Source organism: Typha latifolia, chromosome 2 (assembly GCF_019914945.1).
Source record: "Typha latifolia isolate L0001 chromosome 2, TyphaL0001v2, whole genome shotgun sequence".
NCBI classification, from domain to species: domain Eukaryota; kingdom Viridiplantae; phylum Streptophyta; class Magnoliopsida; order Poales; family Typhaceae; genus Typha; species Typha latifolia.
The window spans coordinates 4,174,116-4,193,709 of record NC_133087.1 but is presented as its reverse complement, the minus strand read 5'-3'; the positions used below and the strand labels follow the sequence as shown (position 1 = coordinate 4,193,709).

The 19,594-nt window shown below is 37.5% G+C and overlaps 2 protein-coding genes across 4 annotated transcripts; one reads left to right on the top strand and one right to left on the bottom strand.

The window, feature by feature from the left end:
• Positions 1 to 590: 590 nt before the first annotated feature.
• LOC140781639 (nuclear poly(A) polymerase 4-like) lies at positions 591 to 11,246 on the bottom strand. 2 transcript variants are annotated; one of them, XM_073127712.1, is made up of 12 exons: positions 10,987 to 11,246; positions 10,819 to 10,896; positions 8,914 to 9,021; positions 4,943 to 5,005; positions 4,695 to 4,856; positions 3,476 to 3,589; positions 3,326 to 3,388; positions 2,917 to 3,246; positions 2,654 to 2,818; positions 1,428 to 2,486; positions 1,240 to 1,316; positions 591 to 1,139 (listed from the first exon to the last, which is right to left on the bottom strand). In XM_073127712.1, exons 1-12 carry the CDS (start codon positions 11,110 to 11,112, stop codon positions 1,115 to 1,117), a joined length of 2,370 nt encoding a protein of 789 aa, XP_072983813.1. In that variant the 5' UTR covers positions 11,113 to 11,246; the 3' UTR covers positions 591 to 1,114. The 2 variants fall into 2 exon arrangements, with proteins under 2 accessions (XP_072983813.1, XP_072983812.1); XM_073127711.1 differs by having other exon boundaries at positions 591 to 1,107.
• A 5,569-nt stretch (positions 11,247 to 16,815) lies between these two features.
• LOC140781112 (protein IQ-domain 26-like) lies at positions 16,816 to 18,574 on the top strand. Of its 2 annotated transcripts, none has more exons than XM_073126917.1 (3): positions 16,816 to 17,406; positions 17,497 to 17,706; positions 17,791 to 18,574. In XM_073126917.1, the coding sequence occupies exons 1-3, from the start codon at positions 17,023 to 17,025 to the stop codon at positions 18,382 to 18,384; spliced, it is 1,188 nt and encodes a 395-aa protein (XP_072983018.1). In that variant the 5' UTR covers positions 16,816 to 17,022; the 3' UTR covers positions 18,385 to 18,574. The 2 variants fall into 2 exon arrangements, with proteins under 2 accessions (XP_072983018.1, XP_072983019.1); XM_073126918.1 differs by having other exon boundaries at positions 16,840 to 17,406; positions 17,794 to 18,574.
• Positions 18,575 to 19,594: the final 1,020 nt, after the last annotated feature.

Sequence of the window (19,594 nt, the reverse complement as noted above, 5' to 3'; positions counted from 1 at the left end):
AAATTAGTTCTATTTTGATCAAAAAATTAGAAAGAAGTGCACACCTATGTTACTTTTTGCGCGTGTGCAGAGTTACCTATGTTATCACACTGATCGGATGACCCTCGTGTTTATTGGTAGAATAATATATAAATCCAAAATATATAATCTGTTAATTGGTCAATCCCACTCGACGTTGACCATAGTAAGTAATCAAGGTTAAAGTGTAATGTACGGAACCAGAGTGAATTAAGATTCGTTTGGCCATATTCATAATCTAGTGCATCTCCTAAGGAACCACAACTATTAATCATCCAAAAGCATTTCAAAATCCAACGCTAGATCCGCAAGGTTGACACAACTGATAACCCCAGGAAAATAATTACAGAAAATTCAATCCAAAGAAGAATACCATCTAAGAACATATTGAACGTCCCAAAAGAGAGCAGCTCTAAGAAACCAAATGAGAAAAATGTAAAATGGAGTAAGAAAGCCAATCAGACTGTTGTCGGCATATTTGTCAATAAACCTAATCATAACGGCAACTTAGGAGGTCGCAAGCAAATAAATGAATTCAAAACTAGATAACAAACAATAACGACGCGATAATGTAAGGGCAAACTTAGATTGTTATATTACAGGGGGAGGCAGTATACAAAGTATTTGGTAGACGAAAGTTAAGGAACATCACCGCTAGCCTAGTCTACATCTATCTACGAGGGAACATCCACCCTTCCAGCACCTGAACCCACGAGATGAAGATATTGAATGCCAAGAAAGACTGATCCTAACCAAAACCTAATAACCCCTACCAAAAGGAAAGGACAATGTACTCCGCCATGTCCTGGAGCACTAAATATAATTTTCCTGGAGCTTTGGTTGCTCAAATCATCTGGCCATTCCACTTCATAAAACAATTATTGTGCGTCATTTTCCCATGTCTAACTTTTGGTGAAGCCCATGCCACATTTTCTGGATGCCCCGAACGGTTTCCATCCGTGACAATCCATGTGCAAAAACACAAATCAAGGCCAGTAGCTTACCCACAGAAATGACAGGTGAAGCCTTCCCTTCCTTCAAAGTTAGTGATCCTCGTCGCCTTGCAGCTTCCAGCTCCAGCTGAAGCTTCTAAATCTCATGCAGTGGAAGTCAGACTTAACCTATCATATAATTAACAAAACAAACAACCAAACAGGACAGTATGAAGAAAACAAAGAATAAACGTCCCAAATGCATAACTTTTAGTTCAAGATGACGTGCCTCAGTGCTGGTTTCTGGGAAGAATCGGAATTCACACCTCCATGAGCTTCAAGAACCACTCCAACCGCAAGGCTTGGCTTCACAGATTGGAAAACAATAAAGAAGAAAATAGAGCAAAAGAAAATTCAGAGAACATGTAAATTACCACATTAAAATCTCAGAAGGTAAACATGCACCAGAAGCAAGACCTCTAACTCATCTGTAATGCCATTCTCTACTGCTCCATTTCCATTTAAATGCTCATTCTCCGAAAGGGCTTTTCCTATATCTGTCCCTTGTCTGTTCTCCTGCAATTCCTCTCCATCATCCCTACCAAGGTTCTCTCTGCCAACAAGCTGTGGTATAACCTTCGTGGATATGCCTTTTATATTGCTGCATACATTCTCTGGTGGAGCTCTGCAATTTTCTGTGTGTGAAGTCCAGTTGCCTTGCTTACTATCAACATCTACACCATCTATCGCCATAGATCTGGTGGTCATAGCTGTATTCTCCTCAAAGTTTTGATCCACCAAATCCATCTGTGAGCTTGACTCATAGGTTGGCCCTATGTCGCCATTCTCATCAGAAGAGAGTGTCTGTCTGTGCCTATTTGTGCTAATGGCGCCAAGATTCACTTGGTTATCATGCATACTTAAGTCATCATTTCTCTGCAGGCAAATCTTAGACATATCCTCAGTATTCTGTGGACTAACTGATGGACTGGCCACCTTAGCCCCTGTAGCAGTACAAACACCATGAACTTCAACTGTCATACTACCACCAAGTTCAGGTGCAGGAGACATCTGCCTGCATGGGCTAATGGATGCCCGTTTCTCAGGTCTGCAAGTTCTAGAATCATCTTTATCAGGATCACTTTTTCTCTTGAGTCGTAATTCTGCAGATCCACCACCCTCACATTCCATAACGCCATCTTCAGCACAAACTTTATCAGACTGCTGCTGGTTTGCAAGCCTGGACGGACGGGGTCGCTTATACCCTTCTGGAAATACATAAGTTGGAATATGCTTCCTACGAACGTGAGAAACATATAACTCCATTCCAGGTTTCCAAAACATGTACATGTTGACTGAATGCCTGAACTCCTCAACTGTTCCACGTATATCAAATTGTTGGCCTTCTTGTACTTTCACTCCCTCTTTTCTTTGCAACCCCATGAAAAAGGCACAGTGTGCACATTGCTTTGAAGGGTCTACATATTCATATGGATATGGATGGCATTGCAGCATTCCGTATGTGTCTCTCTCAATCTGTTAATAAAACACAATAGAAACAAACAACTAGAAGTGTGAGACACAACAACTTCTAAAGAAAAGTAATACTACTTAGAAGATTCCCTCCCTCTGCAGATATAACATAGTTAAATCTACCTAAACTATAAACGCAGTCAAGAAAACCCCAAGGAATAAGTGCTTACCTTCAGCGTCAACTGCCTCAGACGAGACTCAACCCATCCCTTCCACAATCGAAGATCTTCAACATCCACAGCAACAATGTCAACTTGTAAATAATTCTTGTATGTCTCAAAGAAAAGGTAAGGCTCGAATAAAGCACTCCAACTGGCCTTATTCAACTCAATATCCTACAAAAAAGAAAAGGAAATAAAATAATGAGTCTAGAACTCTAGATTGAGAATATAATTTATGCTACAAATTCCTTCGAGGAACCGATGCCGCATACCTCACAAATTTTGTTACCATTGTGAAACTGCTCCATCATAACCCTAAGCGTGCTCGTTGAGACATTATAGCTAGAGTTCATGCATGGATATGCTGGTGTAATAATAGGCATATGATGAGTTCGGTCGCGAGGATTCTTACGTGGATCCCACACAGGAAAACCAAGTTCATCCTCTTCAATGGCACACAGCATCACTGGATTTGGCCAGCGCCACTGTGTATAAACCCTGAAGAATCTAAAAACTAGCATACTTGGCACAGCATTAGGATAAAGCTGGCAGACGCGAGCAACCAATAGAGCCCAATTAACACCACCAAGAAACCCAGTCACCTGATTCAAGAAACAACCAGGAAAACAGATATTCAAAGATTTCATACATAGTAGAACAAACAAAAGGAAACCAGCTTACATTCGAGTAAACTCCCCGTCTTTTTGCCCAGTATTTCAGGCATCTGAGAGTTGTACGGAAATTCTGCCAGAAAAAGAAAGATAAATATAATATTGTAGAGGACAAAGAACTGTAAATACGAAAAGAAAAGGGGTTGTTCATAATAATAACCTCAGTATTAGGAACAAGACGAAGAATTTGGTCTGCAACCCTGCAGCCATTTAGACTTCTAACAGTAGCTTCATCAACATTGTAAAGCACAGATCCTTGTGAGATGTCCAAGTCCTGTAGAAAAGTAGTAGTAGCAACATTAGATGCATTAACAATACATATATCAAGATGGGCATGATTATAAATAAGTTGAAAAAACACTATAGATTTTACAGACACAAACATATATAGCATAATATGCATATGTATGACATTCATTTCTTTTTCTTTTCAACAACACAGAAAACAATGAACCACCCATGAAACCAATGGCAAACGGTGCATTGTTGACTAGATGATGACAGGAAATTTACCATCTGCAGATACTGAACACAAATAAGCAAAAAAGGTTTCATAAGAAAGCGTCTCCACACAAATAAATGATATATAGCTTCCTCATGTGAGAAACCAAGATCAAATTGATCAAGCAGAGCTCAACTTGTTTCTCCAGTTGGGATATGTAAACGAATGACGTAAACATCAAAATTCATAGATTGCATTGCTTTCACAAAGTCCTGAAGAGATATATGATCTCTCCCCTATCAGGCAGGCCAAGATAAGTTTTAAGAGTTCTGCTAATATTCAATACATCTCATGATGCATTTTTTTACAATCTTGAGGCAATATCAACATCTCAATATGTGTTACATTACACAAGCACACGCGTGCGCACACACAACAGTCGATGGATAAATTTACTTTTCATTGAAAGTGTATATAGTGCACAGAACTTTCAACAAAAGATGCAATAGAAAGGTAAAGTAAAAGAAGTTCCATTTCATGAGGACGGAAGGAAAGAACACTTTTCAATTAGGCTGCTTAAAGATAAAGCATAGAAGTGGCCCTCAAAGTAAGATTTTACAGCAAAATAGATCATTAGAAGAAAACAAACTTGTAGTTCTCAGAAGTTCTTGACCCAATTAAAAAACATCAGGGAGGTATGGCAACAAAAAAGATTGTTAACTGTTAACTAACACAATATAAACATGTCATCCGTGTTTCTAATAAAACAATAGTGCAGGTTACAGCATGGGAATTTGATTATAGTCCATAAAAGCGAAGCAAACTTACAGAGAAATGCACAGGCAAAATGACACTGAACAAATATTATTAGCACATGACGACAAAGATACATGATTGAAGAACTTGCAGAAATCAGTTTCCTTCCCAGTAGGTTTACCTGGGGAACAACTAAGAGAGAGACACTGGCGTAAAGGAGATCAATAGATATTCCACAAAATTTGAGTTTCATGACAGGAACATGGGCATCTGGAACAGGTTGTAGTTCAGTCACTTCCTCCATTTCAGCTAAAATGTCATGCAAGATGATAAAGAAGTCCTCCTGCAGGAAGTAGGTAGCAAATAAAGTGCCACTAAAGAAGATAATAACTAATAGATCAAACCTCAAAATAATAAGAGAGAAATCACCTCTCGGTTAACATAAGATGGCCCAACACAGAGAGTATCGATATCAGCCCCAGGTCCATGAACCTATCAGAACATATATCATCTTCAAACCTATACAAAATTCTTCCAGTAGGAAAAGAAAACAACGAAATGGAAGCATTTCCGATAAAATTCTTCCAATATATAAAGAAAACAATGAAACGGAAAGTCGAAAACATTTCCAGAATCTCGAAATCAGAAATTGGAACAAAGATTCAGTCATGATACAGAATTGTTTAGCATGCATAAGAACACTTCAACTTACAACAAACTACTAGTAAATTTCCAGATTTTATATATCTAAAGAATCAGACTAAGACAATGGAGTAAAAAGGATACAATAACAAGAACAATGCAAATGTTGAACAATACAAATCATACAATATTTGTACTAAAAAAAAAAGAGCACCGCCACTAATCGCGCATAGCCACCTCAGATGCATCTGTTGCCAACTTATCCCCTTTCCAATGGATTATGTTAATCTCTAACTTTTCCCTACGTTGCCATGCAGCAAACTCTGTAAGTAGGGATGACAAATATTGATCCGACCTGATAATCCAACACGATAACCTACCTCTTAGTCAGGTTTGGGTGTAATTTAATCGGATTCAGGTCATAAACTGGTCAACCTGCCTAACCCGATTAATAATCGGGTCGTGTTCGAATTTATATAGCTGATATGTTTTGACTCGTTTAACTCATTTAAGTATATGAGTCGGTTCGAGTCGGGTCAACCCGCCAACCCACTAACCCGCACTATATATAAACTAAACTAAATAACCCTAACTCACTATCTCACACACTCACTCCCTCAACTCATCCCATTCGTTCTCTTCCCCACGATGCCGCCGCCACCCTCATCTTCTCAATCCCCACACCGCTGCTGTTGTCGGCCTCATCTCCCCCACACTGTCGCCGGTGTCATCTTGACAAATCGGCATCTCCCCTACCTCTAAGGCTTTTCACCCCTTGCTGGCTCCTTCCCTCCCGATCCAACCCTCGTCGTCCCCTCATCTCCCCAGTTCCCACGCTGCCAATGGCCTCATCTCGGCATCTCCCCCTACAGCCTACCTATAAGGCTCTAACACCCCCCTTGCCCGCTCCATTATTGTATATTGATAAGGTGAGCTCTTCTTGTCTCTGTTACTGTATATTGATAAGATCCATAGATTATGTGTTGTTGATCGGGTATCGCCTCTTTGTGGTGTTAAATCTATAATGGTTTTAGTTGCTCCTCTGTAGCCTGATCCATCTACTAGGATAAAAGTTTGATTCTTTTGATGGGGGTTCTGTTCTGTTCTTGTTCTTGTTCATTTGACCTATTATGTCTTGTAATTGAGATTCGAAGGTTTCCACCAGTCCCCGGATCTTTTGAGGTAATGCATTACGATCAATTTCAAAGCACACTGGTTTTCCACACCATCAAGGACTTGTTGCAACGAGCAATATCAATTTGGAAACCAGCGCCAAACTGGAAAATTGTGATACAGCTTAGTTTATTGCAGCGAGCAATATCATTCAGCAACATGACAACTGTTTCTGTTCACAAGTCTAGGAAGTTTTAGATTAGAAAAGTTCTGCAGTCTGTTCAGGGAGGAGGTGGCCAACAGGACCACATTTTCTTATGTGCTTGGATTTACATTTGATGAATAAATAATTTAGGCTAACTGTTCTCTTATGTCCACCTAAAGTTTATAATAAATGACATATTATGGTTATTAACTCATGATATGTGACCAAAGTTCTATGAGTGCTGTATACTGTTATCTTCTAATTATCACCTTTGAGTATAAATATGTTTCTCATCATCCTTGCTTGAACCTAAATTGAAGATAAGCTACTGATATTTTGGCCAGTGGATTTGCTCCAAATTTCTTTGATGTACTGACCATGGTGTACTTTGATCATATTGTATCATTGAGTTCATTTTTAACTGTGAGCAAAATTTCATAGTCTATTACATTTTGGAATGTTCCAGGAGCTTGTTTCCCCTAACCTTGTATCTGGCTCATTGAAGGAGAAATTTTCTATATATTTATAGATTCATCTTATGTAAATTTTCATGCTTCTTTCTTGGCATAGTACTTTCCAATGGCATGATAATTCTGCTCTCCTTGATATCTCTCTCTTTTCTTGCAATATGTGTATCTTTTTCTACTTATTATCTTTATAGTCTCATAGATATCTTCATTGATTTGCATATGCTTATCTTGGTTATTAAAGATTATAAAACTTGAGGGAGAAAAATTAGAGCAAATGTATTCCAAAGTGACATTTTTGTCTTGAAGGATGAGTAGATTATGTTGTAGAAAGTTTTTTGTTCAATGAATCCAGTGAATACTCAAAATTTATTCTAAAGAAAGTTTTTCTCTCTATTTTATATCTTAGTTATTTACGTTCTCTTTTGTTCTTTTTGACAGGGTCATGATCTTTGGACAATAAAACGGAGGGCTTAATGTTACTGTTTACTTATTTCAAAATATTTGTAATTTATAATGGACTGTAAACTTTAAACTTTGTTTTAATTGTTATGGGATTGTTACATTTGAGAGTTGGAACTAAAACTTGTTGTATAGATTTGTTCTAAACTTTATTCTGAATTTTATTTCATACAATTTGTTGTATGGATTTGGGCTTAAGAGTTAGAACTTTGTTCTAAACTCTAAACTTTATTGTATAACTTGTTGTATGGATTTTTCTAAACTTTATTCCATACAATTTGTTGTATTGATTTTGGCTTAAGAGTTGAAACTTTGTTTTAAACTCTAAACTTTGTTGTATGAGCTTTTATTATAATGAATTATTAAAATTGTAATTTTGATGTTGTATGAGTTGAGTTGAAAATAAGTTATTTTGTTTGTATGATAAATCAATAAATATTGAATTTTATATAGGATTTATTAAACGGGTTAGTAGGGTCGTGTTAACGTGTCCGGTTAACACGACCCATTTATTAAACGAGTTAGATTGGTCGTGTTAATCCGACCCGTTTATTAAACGGGTTAGACGAGTCGTGTCGTGTTACCCGTTTAATAACAGGGTCGTGTTTGTGTCAAAGTGAAATTGACCCGACCTGACCCGAATTCGACCTTACTCGAACCGGCTTAACTCGACCCAATTGCCACCCCTATCTGTAAGTTAATATACAGATAAGTGAGATCTTCGAAGCCTCTTGAGAGACATGTAAATCTAGTAGTAGTATGACTAATATGCATGTTGCATTTCACATCCTAAAAAGATAAGTACCAAGAAAAATATTGATCCAGACACAGCCTTAATGTTCTTTTAAATCTATATTATTTATACCTTGTTGCTAATTGAATATTTATACTAAATAAATGTGGTTTAATTATTTAGTGTATTAGGAGCATAGGGCAAATGCGGAAGGTAAATCCTGACCCCATACGGGGAAGCCTAACTAAACCTAAATAACCATTGAAGTAAAGGTTATGTCTACTACAAAACAAACTCATTTAATCTAATCTGCTGATTCGACCCAAAAAAGCACATGCCAGTTTGTATCTATTCCAATTTCCAACTTAATCAGCAGATGATTAACTGAGTCATTAGTTAATCTTGCATTTCCTCTACATCAAACAATTACAGGGGACAATAGTTTCCCATAGTTCTATTCCTAGCTTCTTTAGAGCCAACATAAATTATCATTCTTCTTCTGTGGCTCAAGATCAAAACAAAGAAAAATAGAAAGCTAACAGTAAGCAATACACAAGAAGAGATATGCTCGGTAGTTGGAATAGGGTCAATGTCCTATGTTATTTATGATTAACATAAATAACATAGGACATTTAGTATAGCACAATCTTTCTATGTTATTTATGATTAATTTAGAATAGATATGCACACCATGTATTATTCACAACTACAAACTACCAAATAAGCTACATAAGAAAATAATTAAAATCTCCATAGAGAAGAAATCAACATGTATTACCCCTAGGCGGTAAGATCCAAATGTAAAAATGAGAGCATTTGCATCCTCCACCATTTGATCAGTGTACCCTCTTTGGCGAGTTAATTGCTTCACCCAGACCTTAACAATCTAAGAATCCAAATGAGTTTAAATAAGTTCCACTGATAGCTGAATGAAACTTTAACAACAATTAAACCAATAGCATATCTGCACATGATATACTGATAAATAAAGAAGATAAAGAGAACACATCAAATGAGAAAATAAGCAAGTTCTCCATGTTCATTCTGACAACATTAATAAAACAAAACTTGGTTCAATATGGATGAGCAAGATTTAAAATTTTAACCCAGAAAGGACCAGTTTACATAGTCATGTTTTATATCCTCTTTTTTATGTAAGGGAGAAATTTATAGTTTTGCTTGCCCAGTGAGGATGAAAAGACTTGGGTTCCCACATCAATGAGCCCAAGCCAAAAATCAGGTCGGGTCAGAAAGGTCAATTCTCTAAGGGGCTCTTCTAAGTTAACAAAGATATACCAAAAAGTTCAACCTGGAATCAGTCAATCCCTTTAATGAATCCCCTGATCAAGGGTGCGGAAGGGAAAGCAATGACCCATTTCACATAAAGGGAACGCTCAAGCCGTTGTGCCTTATAGCACCCATTTTCTTGCTCCCTTGGCAAGTTCTTTCGAGCCATGGAAATAGCAACTAACTATGGCTCTTGGCCTAGACGACGTCCTAGGAGAGATCTAAACAAGAGGGAACGCCTAGACGACGACGCCTGTCCTGAGCTACAATAAGTCGATAAATAGGTTGTTCCACCCCTTATCCCCGAAGATGGGTAATGTGTTCTAATACAATGTTGCTCCAACTTTCTTCATCAGGGCCTAAGCTGGTGAACGATCCCAGTCCAGTCCCTCTTTTTAAGGGTAGGTATGAAAAAAAGAAAAAATTACACTATAAGCTAGATAAGGCTAGAAAGTCCCGCCCTATACCACTACCACTAATTGCAGGTAAGCAAGAAGATCATCAATCCAAAGCACTATTTCGCTTCACAATTTAGGGAAAGCTTACAATATTATTCCTAGAAATTAGTATGGTGGCTTTTTTATAAGAAAGGAGTGTCTAGAATTTATGAGGATACTGTCAAGGATATGAATGATGAAGCTACAACTAATGAGGGATAAAACTTAAGATGAATTCACTATAAAAATCAAGATAAGTTATTCAGCACCCTGGTTGTACAATATATGTAGCTAATATCGCTTTAATTGATGAATCCATGATATGATTGATTAAGACGAATTGAGCATACAAGAAGACCAAGTAATGTACCAGGTTGGTGCAGCATCTCAAAGAGGGGATCCCAGGTTGTCATTCTACTATTTTACTTAACAACCTAACACAAGTTAGGTTCTCGGAAGAACACAAACCATGTCAACCAAAAAGAATCTTCATTACTATAGCAACTTGTGCAAGACCAACACAAATATTTTCATAAAAAGAAAAGAAAACTAATCTGGGAAATGGGGAACCCTAGTAGAGTGAACCTTATTAGATCTTGCAGGAAAAACAAAAGTTGAAACCCTTTAATACAAAACATTCAACCATTTCTCTGAAATTTGATGCATGATGTAACTAATGGTCTTTCATTAAGGTTGCTATATATGAGTGTTGTCTAACCTCACTGAATTACTACGGTGATTATTTGCAACACTATGAGTTTCCGTAAGAAAAATTCATCAATGAGAAATCTTATATAAAAGCTTTGTAGATAAATTTCATAGTATCCATTGTTGAAATGTAACGATGAGTAACTTATAAGACAGTACAACTGCTAATACTGCAAGGGCTACAATGAAGGAACAATCTTTAAAGCCAATGAACTTGATATGGCAAAAGCAAAAAAGAAAGAAATATCTACCTTATCAATTTCTCCTAGAACCTCCTCTCTCTTTGCAGCCTCTTCCTCGCTTTCATACAGCCCAGCATCAACCAAGAACTGTAATGAGATAAAACGCCACGCATAATCAGTATATAGACAGTATAAGATCAAGCTACGGAATCACATCAATCAGCGAACTTTCCAGACCTTTTCTAATTCTGCCGTCCTCTGGAGATCAGCCTCCGAAGGCCCAGCAGTTGATATTGGCTTTGTTATACCATATTGCTTCGGAACCCTTGGCCCATTGCCACCCATGTCATTAGAACCACCCATCCCGCACACGCGAAACAAATTCCTACAAAAAGCTAAAGCAAACTCCGCAAGACCCTAATAAGATACCTGCCCTATTCCTACCAAGCACTCAAGAAACTATCTTTTCGACTCAGATTAACGACAAAATCAAATAACTATTCCCTTAATTTTCCAATTAGGCCAATCCAACTAGCAAATAAAAATCCAACGCGATAAAAGAACAAAATGTCCTCTTTTCTTTTTCTTTCAATTCCACCGACCTAAGAGCCAGCCCTGATCGATCTAATCTCAAACCGTCAAATCCAACCCTAAAGACCCAGAAGACATCGTAACGGAACCCTAGATAACCAAATCTATAACTCTAAGACGCTAATCGAACGCAAACCAATAGAATCGACCGACTTGACCAAGAAATCTTTCGGAGCCCTAAAAAACTCAATCCGACATGGAATTAGAGGAGATCAGAGAAAAGATCCGAAGAATCTTCGGCGCCGACAAGATCTGGCGAATGGAAAAACCCTAAATCTGCGAGCGGCGAGCGGTTTACCCACGGCGGCCAGAAAAAGGAGAGAGAGAGGAAAGAGGAGAGAGGAGAAAGGAAGAGAGAGAAAGGACGGGTTAAGACTTAAGAGTTAGCCGGTTGGTGGACGAGCGCACGTTTATTTAATTTCTTAATTAAGAATAATAGTAGTATTAGGTTTAATTACTCCTACTGTGATTAGGAGAAAGTGAAATAGAAGGTGGTATAAAGAAGGTTCTACGCGGTCATGGGGACCGCGGCTTTCTTCGGTCGGCGAAGGCGTTGTGTTGATCAGCCGGAACAGCTTAACTCGAGGTGAAATATGTCAAAAATATCTCTGACGTTTCGTTGTTTTCTACTTAGAATCAAAACATCGAACGGTGAGTAGTGAGCGATCATGATTTCGAACGGCCATGAATGATTTTTCCGAGTGGTCGTAGGATTGCCAGGTCAGCGGACAGATCTTTTCTCATTTGGTATTTTTACAAATTAGCCCATAGATTTTATCGTTATAGTAAAACGATTCGTCGTTTTGACATTTTTGTCCATTAATTCTGTTTCTTAGTTATACTTGCAAAAACCAATTAACCACCTCCCCATAAGGCATATTTAAAAGACCCCTTATTTGATCTTAAAATATAATTCTCTATTTATTTTATATTAAATTAAAAAAACTCATTCAAGAGTATTAAGGTTATTTTGCATATTATCTAGTATATTCCTAGGTTTCAAAGTTTTTTCCTTTACAACTATATTTGAAAATAGGATTGGGGAGTTTTTAAATAAGAAGATTTTTTTTCTAGTAAACCTTGAGTATTAATATGTTCTCAAATTGCCGAACCTTTATGTTAGGACTCTAGGAGAGTATTTAATCTTGTTCTAATTTGATTGGAATAAACTTTCTATCCAGTAATTCAATTATATATATATATATATCGATGGACCACTAATCTACTAAACGGATTTGAATCTGATCCGATAATTACAGCAACTAATTAACTATTGGTTCTCAATTATTTTAGGATATCCCACCTGTTGCAGTGCATGTGAGAGTTATCCTTATCCACTATCTTATACATTAGAATAATTGTGTAAATCTGACCAATAAATCCACTTGTTGCCATGTTATTGGTCTAGAAAAGTCAACTCCAACTTTCGCAAGTAAGTATCAGCAAATTATCAAGTTTTGAAAACATAATTGATCCTTCTAATTCCTCTTCAATTGGATTCAAATATCTTATACAATTTTTTAATTATCAAGCAATTCCCTCAATTAGCTAATATTTTATATGTTGCCTATATCTAAAATTGTTGCCATAAAACTATGGCCCATCACTTAAAAATCACTTCAACCTATCTCTTTTTAAGGAAAAGCCGATAGACAATAAAATAATTATAGTAAGAGATTGATACATAAATAAGATGAGAAATAGAGCAACGACAGACATGAGCTCTACACCCGATTACATCAAGCAAAATTATAAATAAAAGAATGCATTCTGAGGGCATCAAGTAAAGATTGATAAATAACAATCCAAACAAATTCATAGATGTAGAAATCATCGAGTCAGTCTGTGACTTTATCACGATCTAGTAGTCTAAGGCACAGTCATATAAATCTCCAAGATAAGAGAAAAATATCACCAATTTATAACGGTGAAACTAAGGGAAAGAATAGAAGAAAAAAAAATTAACATAATACATTGATTAGTATCACGACCGCCATCGACAGTTCGTTGGAGGGAGTAAGACCTTCATTCTTCCTTAAGAATAAATTGCAAAGGATATGAGAGGTCACAAAAGGTCTCATATGAGCTAAGGATCATAGTGGGGAGGGTCTATGCCCCCTCCGGGCTTCAACCTTCTACAACCATCATCCGTCATGATGACATTAGAGAATTATGGAGAGAATAGAAAGGGAGAAAGATAGTGACTTAGAATATAGAAAATAACCCTCTGCTAGCTGGAGTGGCTATATGAGGAGAAAGTGAGAAGGTGCCCTAGTCGAAGCGGGCAAGAGACAAAAGTGAGAGGAAAGAAGCCTTACCTTTTAGCTTGTCCTGTCTAATTTAAGAAATTCATATTCCTTATAAATAACCAATATATTATGAAATAAAAAAATTATAACAAAATAATTCCAAAGCAACTAGCTACAACTTGTAGCACTTAATTATACTAGTTTAATAGCTAAAAAGTGTAGCAAAATATTTTAATCATCTCACCAAAAATAATACAAGCTTAATATTAAGCAAACATAATAGTCACACAAAGTAATTTTTCAAGAGACCCAAGATTGTTCGTACTATCTAAGAAATAGAAGAACATAAGACTTCTATTTAAATAAATTAAGTATAGGACTACATAACCATTGTCTACATAGTGTTAAAGTTTGATAAATTTGGGTCTAATTCGGCATGATAATTTTGGATCCGACCGAACTAGAGATGAAGAATTCATGAATGGGCAGAAGATTCAAATCAAATAGGCCATCCCAAGAGAAGATGGCTCTCTCTTTACTGCCCTAGCAGAGTGCTCTGATAGGGTTTGGTTTTTTCTCCCCTCACTGTTTATTTCCTTTCTCTCTTTTTCTATTTGCTTGTTTTATTTCTTCGATTCACATATTTACTCAAATATGATGTTTTATTAAATTCACTAGACTCCGTCAGTAGTGTGTCTATATTCATGTCTAAGCTTGCTTCCCAAGGCTCATACTATTCTACATGTAGTAGTGCTGGCTAGCCAAACGAGAGGCTTGCTGCTAGAGCATTGCTCTATGCCATTTATTTTTTTATTATGCTTGAGTATTTATTTTGATACTTGTATTAATTGTTGTTGGGTCTGTAATGTAGCCAAGTGTGGGATTTACTTTTATAATTTTTTTTTCTTTTCAATGTTTGTATCAAGTTATAATTAGTTGATAAAAATAAATAATATAATCAGTCGACAGACTTTTTTTCATGGGGTCATAATTCATATTAATAAGGGATTACAATTATCTTATTAATTTTAACAACAGTTGGGTTCCATCAATATATGATGAAGCTCATGGATTCGACTTCCTCCTAAACATTAGGATTGGTATTAGATGGATTTTCCCCTATTGTGCTATATCTGTTTGGTTTATATATATATATATATATATAAATGTTATGACTCATTTCTTATTAGGGTTGGCTCGTATAATACGAGCCAAAGCTAACCCATTAAGTAACAAAATTTGTAATTTTAAGACCCAAACTTAAAAGTTGCAGCTATCCAAACTTTTGATTGGATCTTGTTATATAGCCTTCATATAAATCTTCACACCCATGCATGCATTCGTGGATTTCTTAATTATGGCCCATTGTAACAATCCATGGTCCTAATTGGGCCAAATGGGCTTCATTGTTGTCGGGCTGGAATCTTTAATCCAGCAATAATTCTCTTTTTAATTTTAACAAATACACGTAAAATGAGGTCTCTATTTGGAATTCTTTATATCGGCAGATTGTTAAGAGATTGCATAAAAAGAAGCCATCTTTCTCCTTAAATTCTGCATTAAAACTGTATCAATCCCTCCTCTTTTTTCCTTCTTCTTGTCAACGTACGATTTCTCCACCAAACTCCACGGTTTTTATGCAGTGTGTTGTTTGTTTGACACTTTGACTGAGTTATCGAGAGAGCAAGCAAGCTGCTGCTCCTCTTCGTTCTTCTTCTTTTTCTTTACTTTTATATTTGACTTTTATATCATCTCACCTGCATCATATCTGCAATTTTATTTACACTCTCGAGAAACAAACTTTATTCTTCCTCAAAAGACTATCCCTTTTGTTTCTAGTAAAAGATTCCTACTTGCCTACGTATAATTTGATGTCAACGTTTCTTATGTCAACAATTATAACGTACCCACACGGATCACAAGGCGAGTATATTAGGGTCTAAATCCTATAAATGGACTATATAGATTTATAGATTTTTAGTATCTCTCTAAGTAACACAATCTTATATAAACTTTATTTTCTCCCTATTTCTCTCTCTATATCTATTTCAATATCTTCATCAACCCCAAGAACTATAGTGCAATACAGTTGCCAATTCATCAATTGGAGTTAGATTCTAGGGTCATTATCTTATCTCATTAATTTATGGCTAAATTATATTACACCCCCTAAAAGATGACTCGATATAACTTTTGAAAGAAAAAAAAATGATTTTATGAGTCTTACAACCTCATAAATTATTACTGTTGATGAAGAAGTTGATTTTATGAAATTATCCTCCATCCTCGTATTCATTGGACTTCGTGAAAGAATTTGATAAAATTTAAGAGATACGGAGATTGAGAGGAAGAAATTAAATTGTAAGCAAAATTATGAAAGAAATTGCATTGGGCCGAGATTGAGAGAGAGAAATATGGGAGAAGGGAGGGAGAGATAAGTCAGAGAGATTGGAAGTTTGAGTGAGAAAAGTAATAGAAATTATAAAGTTCACTATTAGTAGGAGAAATGCTGTAAGAATTAATTAAGAGAACAAGTGCTTACAAAAGATAAAAGGAAGAAAGTATAAATGCATTAGTGTAAGTTTGAGAAGAAAGATGTGGACAAATGAGAGTAGAAAATTGGTCATCTATTCAGTTCAAATAGAAAAACAAATAATAAATAAACAGAACGTCCATTTTGAAATAGTTAAATAGTTAAAGGGAGATTTTAGTATTATATAATTTACTTTTAATTTGTTTTATCTCAATTGGGTCTACGTTTTGCAACATAATTACATCGTAAAAAGCTTCTATGTATCTCCATTGAAGAAAAATCCAATCTTGTGATCTTTTTTCTGAGGTCAGCTTCCTCTTCTTCTCAATTCCAATTCATCTCATGGTCATTATGTGGTTTAACGTTTAAACAGGGGAGAGAGAAGTAGAAAACTCCAACCTCCTTTCCTTCTGGGTTTGAAGTGTTTTACTCTCTCTCCCTCTGTCTTCTTGCGCTATTCTTTCCCGGAGAATATTTAGAAGCAAGAGCTGCTTCCTCTCTGCAGCTACAATTTGAACTCCCAGATTAGAGCCCAAAATCTCCTCCCTTTTCTTCTATATTTTTTTTTCCTCTATCTCGTTTTTGAATTCTGGGTCTGGCCCTGGCCCAGTTTGATCCCATCTCTTTCCACCGCTCTCCTTTTGTTTTCTACTGCGTCTAAGCTTTGGGTTGTTTTCCTGGGACATCCCTTTTGTCTTGTAATGCTCTTCTTCACGAGGAGTTGACAGGTTTTTTCTCACGAAAAATCTCTCTCCTTTTTTTCCATCTTTTATATGTCACTGTGTAAAGGAGATTCCTTTCCTTTGAATTCTTATTCCGTTTGGTCTTCTGAGTGAAACCCATTTCCCTCTTCGTCTCTCTCTCTCTCTCTCTCTCGGAATCGCGAGCCACGACCGAGAGATGGGTCGGGCTATTAGGTGGCTAAGGAACCTTTTGGGTGGGAAGAAAGAGCCCAAGGAGCACAAGGAGTACGCTAGCTATGGCTGCTTCGATATGAGGGAGAAGAAAAGGTGGAGCTTTGCGAGGTCTACGAGGGATTCCGGCCACGAGGTTGACGACCCCAAGTGGCTGAGCTCGCTGTACGCCGAGAGGACCCAGGAGCAGGGCACGCACGCCATCGCGGTGGCGGCGGCGACGGCGGCTGCGGCCGATGCAGCCCTCGCGGCTGCGCATGCAGCGGCGGCGGTGGTGCGCCTCACGAGCCAAGGGAGAGGCGCCAAGTTCGCCGGAGCCCATGAACAATTTGCTGCCGTCAAGATCCAAACTGCTTTCAGAGCATACTTGGTAATGTAAAAAAGATCAACTTTTTTTGCAATTAAGCCCTTGTCCACTGTTCTATTCTCTCTTGGTTTCTTAATTGCCATACTATTGCAGGCAAAGAAAGCTCTCAGAGCTCTCAAAGCCCTCGTTAAATTACAAGCACTCGTTAGGGGATACCTCGTTCGCAAGAAAGCAGCTGCAACGTTGTACAGCATGCAAGCTTTGGTCAGAGCCCAAGCCACTGTTCGAGCTCAGAGATCTCGCAACCTCGCACCACCAAGTGATCCAAAAACCCAACCAGAATTCCACCATAGGAGATCTCTCGTACGTCTCATTTGCTTCAAAAAAATGGCACTCTTAAGCTCTGTCTAGCATCATCTAACTCTCTCAAAATTTCCCTATTTATAGCAGGAAAGGTACGAATTTGACAGGAGTCCAAAGATAGTCGAGATGGATACATGTCGACCCAGGTCAAGATCTTCCCGTCGAACTAGCCCGTCAGTTCTAGACCCAATGGAAGAACTCATCCAATACCCCACTTCCACCCCCTCTCCCATCCCGGCGCCGGCGCGCATTTCGGTACCCGATTGCCGGAAATTCCAGGACTACGATTGGTGGGCTACCGCCGCCGTCGCCGACAAATGCCGGCTCTCGGCGACGGCGCAGAGCACCCCTCGATACATTGGCTCCTTCCACAATGCCGATGCCACCAATTGCCCCAACTACATGACCAACACGCAGTCTTTCGAGGCGAAGGTGCGGTCTCAGAGCGCGCCGCGTCAGCGGCCGGAGGCCACGGCCGCCACCCCCACCCCAGCATCCAAGAGGCTTCCTTTGAGTGAAGTACTGGTGGAGTCCAGAGCCAGCTTGGGTTGTATTGGAAAGCAAGTGAATGAGAATTTTAACTTCAAGAGAGCAGTAGTTAACAGGCTTGACAGGTCCTTAGAGTTGTCGTGTAAGGAATCTGGAGAGAGGGAATTCTACTTCCAGAGGAAGTGGTGATCATATCTCATCTCATCTTGGTTAAAAAAACAAAAAAGAGAGAGAGAAAAAAAGAAGAAGATTAGTACGTAACGAGATCATCTCTTATGTTTTAATTATTAGCAATGTTTGTGTAAATTAATTTTTGGGTGTTGTTGGGAATGGCTGGTTAAATTTGCATGCTCCTGGAACATGGGAGGGTTAAATTCCATTTGAGTTATGTTGGTGTGGAATTTAGTGCATGTGATATGGGAATGGCTTTAACCGACCAGAGACACTGTAGCCATGTCATGTATGGTGATGGTAACTTGGGAGCTTGGTCGGACGGCCGTAGCTGCTGCTTCGTGACTTCTTATCTCCTTTTGTTTCAGGCCGTATGCTGCTGTTCTTCCCATCTTGAGGAATACCTACACTGATCTCAGAAAGAAAGTATAATTAATTTGATAAGTAGAAATTTAATGGTGTTTTAATTAAATCGGTGCCACTGTTATAATATGTTTTAACTATTTGAGTCTTATCTTATCGTTCATAATATGAGTATTAGTCCTAAGTTCTTAAAATGAAATGGAGAAGAGAGAAAAGAGTTGATAGTTGATACCCTAGCTCACTGTTTCTCTGTAGTAGAAGTAAATGTCAGTCGACACATTTTATGCATGTAAGTCTTCTAGCCTGTGGTTTTTTAATCATTATGTGCCAATCAAAGGACACCTTAAGATTCTCATATATATATATATATATATTTAATTTTTTTTATCTATGATCGTAAAAGGAGAAAATTATGGTACAACCTTTGCCTTTTCAGCAATATTCTTTTGGCAGATTCGACCCAATTCATTGTTTTAGTATAAAATTTCAGAGTACTACTGCTTTTCAAGTAATCAATGGAATTATTTTTTTTCTGCCTACTGCTCAAAATATTTCACTGATATATATAACACGAATAACTAAATCTATAATTTTTTTTAATTAAATTAAAAGTATAACTTAGTTACTAGACTACTTATTTTACATTAGATTAGTGCAACTTCAAAATAATTAACGTGCAATTATGAGAGGAGTTATTAAGATTGTCCTTGTCTCCCTGGGCATATCTAATTAAATCGTGCCTTATGGCACATGTCTCTTGGCACTGTGCGATGACCTTTTTGCAACTCATCGGAGGGAGAAATCATCACCATTTTTGTACTCCTCTATTTGGATGTTATCAACGCAGCGCTCCTTTGCTTCCTTC